We start from the raw sequence: 4,518 nt of genomic DNA on the forward strand, positions 1-4,518 counted from the left end.
CCCCCCCCCCCCCCCCCCCCCCCGCACTGTGTGATCTTCACATGGCAGAATGTGAGGCTCTCTCACAAACAAAAAAATCAGTTTAAAGCAGTGTTTTGTAGTTTTCAGTGGAGCTACTTAATCCTCTGTTGATTCTGGCTTTGTTCCAATTCTCTGCCGCAACATGTTCATATGTTTTCATCTCTCATTGTTGTGTTGATACTAGTCAGCTTTTCTTTAAAGTACACAATCACTCACATTGTCTCTTCTCACAGACTGCAGGTTATCAGTTTTAAAACAACATAACAGTTAAACACATCTGTTTAATGTTAATTAAAAAGTCTAAATCATGTGTCTTACACAAATAAAATAAATCTCATCTGTAGATTTCACTGTAAAACTGTACAAGGGTTGTTAAATTTTATTGCCACTCCCATAATTTGTTGGAACACTTTACTGTCTCCGGTTAAAACCATTACAGGTCTTGTTAAACCTGTCTGGTTCTTGGCCATTTTTTGAACAGCAGTGTTACACATGAGCAGCTTAAATTGATACTGACTTTAAAATGACCTCAAACATTTATTGACCTGACAGGAATGTAAACACAGATAGCTCCTGGTTTGTTTCCTCTTCATTTGCCCCTTATCTCTTCACACTGTGTTACAATCACTGTTTCTTTAGCACACCCTGAGTGTCTGAGTGTCCCATGCACACGGCTGTGTTTTGGTTTGAAAACGCTGCTGACCCCGTTTTTCGTTTTAGAACTGGGTAGCGTTTTCATGCAGACGGGCAAAAACGGAGGACTTTAGAAACGATGACGCAGACGCTCACGTTTAGCTCTAGGATTGGGTATTTATATTAAAATATTTTGTACCGTGCAAATAACGCTTATAGCCTACACGTCACCGTATTTACAGATAAAATCTGGTGTGGTGTGTAGTACTTGATTCTTTGAATAGACCATCTGCTTGCTGCTACGTGAATTTCCACTAGCTGTGCATTTTCAGTTGTTTTAGCATAGATGGAGATCAACTCTGATACGCAGCTAAAACGCTGGTGTGGACAGAGATCGTATTCGTTTTAAAACTCTGAATCTGTCCACTTTTTTGATTCCTACGTTTTCTTCTTTTTTGTTCTTCTGTATCTGTTCCAGGCTCGCCTGTTAACAACCAGCCGGTACTCATAGCAGTCCAGCGTCAGTTACCTCAAACCATGAAGCCAGTGACTTACACCATGGCCTCCCCAGTGAGCACCAGCACCTCCCAGCCTGCAGTCCAGACTGTCCACGTCCTGCAGCAGTTCCCAGCAGGGTCCCTCAACTCCGCCGTCATCGCCCAGCCAGCCACCATCATCAACAAGAGCGAGCTGCAGGAGAACGGAGAGCACACAGAGGTCAAAGGTGAGGCAGGATGGGAAATGTTTCAATAGACTGCAATCAAGGGCTGCGTATCAAACTTGTCCAAAACACGTACCAATAATGATAATTATCAAGACGTAATTTTTCTCAATAACAATAAAACAAATGTTTGAAGAAATTAACTTGAATGAATAATGAATTAGCACTTGAGTTTTCTTTTTTAAGATACATTTTTTGTTGAGGAATAGGTACTTAAAAAAACATTCAACTTAATTTAACTCGTACATATTTGAAAGAAGATTTTATCATAATTGTTTTGATTGTTCTGCCTCAGTTTTGTGATCCACTGTTTGGCATCAAGTGTTTCTTCTGAACATAAAGACAATCTGTAGACATCTGTTATCTTCAACTTTCACTTCAAAATTTGCCTTTAAACTTGAAAGAAATTATGACTTGACATTTATTGTGATAATTATTGATATCGAATGATAGGAAATCAGTAGCTACTGCTCCCACAGCTCAATCTTTTTCCAAAATATGTATGATTCATTCATGAGTTCTCCAGAATTCTTTTTTCAAATCATTTCTAAATTGATTCATTAAAACTGTTTTAACAGTACAGTCTCAGATGGTTGCAATGAGTGCCCAGCGGCTGAGCTCTGTTTTATTTATTTTTTGTTAGCTTGACCGTCTAACGCATGCAGTGTGAAATGTTTGTGTCCCCTCAGTCAAAGTGGAGACAATTCCCACCATAACCTCTATAGGCGGCTCCGGCCGCATCATCCAGAGCACCCAGTCAGCCACTCCCCTGCAGACTGTTACCATAGTGCAGCAGGCCCCCATGGGTCAGCACCAGCTGCCTATCAAGGCCATCACGCAGAACGGCACCCACAGCATCACCACTGCCATCCAGGGTCCCGCCAGCTCAGGTGAGAAACACAGGAACAGTATGAGAAGCAGAGAAAAATCTACATTGATTTGTGTCTCAAAACGCTCAGTTAGATTATTATAATTATTTGTTCGTAGAGACGTTAGTTGAGAATGAAAAGTTAACTTTGTGCTCCAAGACTCTTGTAAATGTTAAGTGAGGAAAAACAAACAAAACTTTGTCCATGAGTGATCCGCTCTCTGGAGCTTCCAACATGCAAAACTTCAATAACTGTTTTTAATTACAACTTCTTTGTAAAAAAACAATTTTTTTTACATTTTCTATTACAATAAATTCCCCAAAGTTGATAAATTATATTAAATTTAAGGCTGTAACGAAGTTATTTTCATCATGGATTAATCTGCTGAGTATTTTCTTGATCGATCTATCTATTAACCAGTTGGTCTTTTAAATTGTCAGAAAATGTAATCAGTTTTCCAAAGATTATCAGTTTGCAGTGATAAATCCTCACATTTGAAAAGCTGCAACAAAGAACTTTTAGTTATTTTGCTTGAAACATTATCATAATCAAATTAATTAATTAAATTTAGTCAATCAACTAATTGATTTATGCACTACTTGTTTCAGATCTAGTTTGATCTTTTCAGCTGTAAATACATGGTGCTTATTAACCCAAATGATTCAAGGTAACCACGAGATGGCAATAATGTTTATGTTAAAAAGTAAAGAGTCTTTATTATCCCACACTGGCAGCAGCTGAGCTGACCACACTTCCCACAGGCCTCCTGCTTAAAGATGATGGTTAACCGCTGTTTGAACAGCTGTGACAGTGAAGTGTTTCCTCTATTAACCCGCCTCTTCCCTTCTATTTCCTCCTGTTCAGCTTCTGTTGTGGCGAGCCCCCTCCACTTGCTGGCGACCCACGCCTCTGCCTCAGCCTCCCTCCCCACCAAACGACAGAACGGAGACCAACAGGCCAGCGAACAGCCGGACGCCAAGCGCATCAAATCAGAGGATGAGGCCCCGCCCCCGGCCGCCGCGGCAGACTCAGACTCGTCGGCAGCTAAAAACCAAGACAGCCACCTCAACTAGTCTGTACAACCACACACACACCACACGACCCCCACCACCTTCTCCTCCCCCCCACGATTTCTCTCTCTCGTCACTGTCGTTCGTTTTGTTTCTCCTCCTTCTACCACTGACTCCCGAGGTGCCAAACGGAGAGGATTCTTTTCATTTTCAGTTTGGCTTATCTATTCTAGAGCATCAAAAGGAAAAAAAAATAAATGTCCACCCCTTTAAAGACTGGAATATGGGTTGAGAACAAAATAAAGAAATGGGACAAAGATGAACTCAAAGGCGTCCACTATGAGCCACTGAAACAGGAGAGTGACTAAACCAAGACCACAGGAAGCCTTAACAACAATTAACCCTTAAGAGCTGACCTTTGACCTCAAGTGGTCCAGCGGGGAGAGGCCTGGACTCAACTCGGCCCGGATGCCACCTTTCTGCCGTATCTACCTCAGAGCAGAAAGGAGAGTCCGGCAGCCAGCAGACAACAAACTTCGCGGACCCGTCAAGGCGGCTCTGGATGGAAGTGACCAACTGCACGACAAGTACGACGAGCATTCATTGGTTAAAAAATAAAGAACAAAAGCGGTCAACTCATTCAGAAAGGGATCAACTCGGAGCCAATATTCCTGAAACTCTGGCAGCTAGCCTCTCACAATACTGACCTTCCTTTATCGCAGCTGTACGTAGATATGCAGTATTTTGTTGTTCAAATGTGGAGCATAGGATTTTTTTTTTAATGTATTTTCACTTATCTAGATAAGTAATAATTTAATTAAAGGAGCGTTCAAAATGATGAGGTCTGACATTTCATTAACTAAGTTAGAAATCTCTCTTTTTTTTTTCTACGTGGACTTCCTTTTTCTGTTCTGTGAAACAGTGTATTAGTTTTTGTAATATTTGTTTCTTTTCCCCCCTCGTTCTGACATATCCATATGAAATTTGCTTAGTTATACCTACATATTTTAATACTTGCACAGATAAGTGATATAAGCATATGAAATCTCCATGTGTAGTTCCAGATGTTGACCTTGCATGTATCCGACAACAGAAGTTGTTAACTGTAAATTGAACCGAGGGGAAAAAAGACCTGCACTTGATTACATGTTTGTGTTTTCATTTCCCTTCTTAATTTTTTTTTATTTTCCTCCCACCCTCCTCCTCCTCCTCCTCCTCCTCCTCATCCTTCCCGGCTGTGTTGACGTTGTGGTGTTGGCAGACC

The 4,518-nt window shown here is 41.0% G+C and overlaps 1 protein-coding gene across 1 annotated transcript in view; it reads left to right on the forward strand.

Annotated features, from left to right (window-relative positions):
* foxk2b (forkhead box K2b) overlaps positions 1-4,376 on the forward strand; it is a 15,549-nt gene extending 11,173 nt beyond the window's left edge. The window contains exons 7-9 of the mRNA XM_046041539.1: positions 1,133-1,378; positions 2,065-2,265; positions 3,109-4,376. Coding sequence (XP_045897495.1) covers positions 1,133-1,378; positions 2,065-2,265; positions 3,109-3,317 — 656 coding nt within the window. The 3' untranslated portion in view covers positions 3,318-4,376. The remainder of the gene's footprint in view (positions 1-1,132; positions 1,379-2,064; positions 2,266-3,108) is intronic.
* Positions 4,377-4,518: the final 142 nt, after the last annotated feature.

This window comes from Micropterus dolomieu, linkage group LG02 (assembly GCF_021292245.1).
Source record: "Micropterus dolomieu isolate WLL.071019.BEF.003 ecotype Adirondacks linkage group LG02, ASM2129224v1, whole genome shotgun sequence".
Taxonomy (NCBI): Eukaryota; Metazoa; Chordata; class Actinopteri; order Centrarchiformes; family Centrarchidae; genus Micropterus; species Micropterus dolomieu.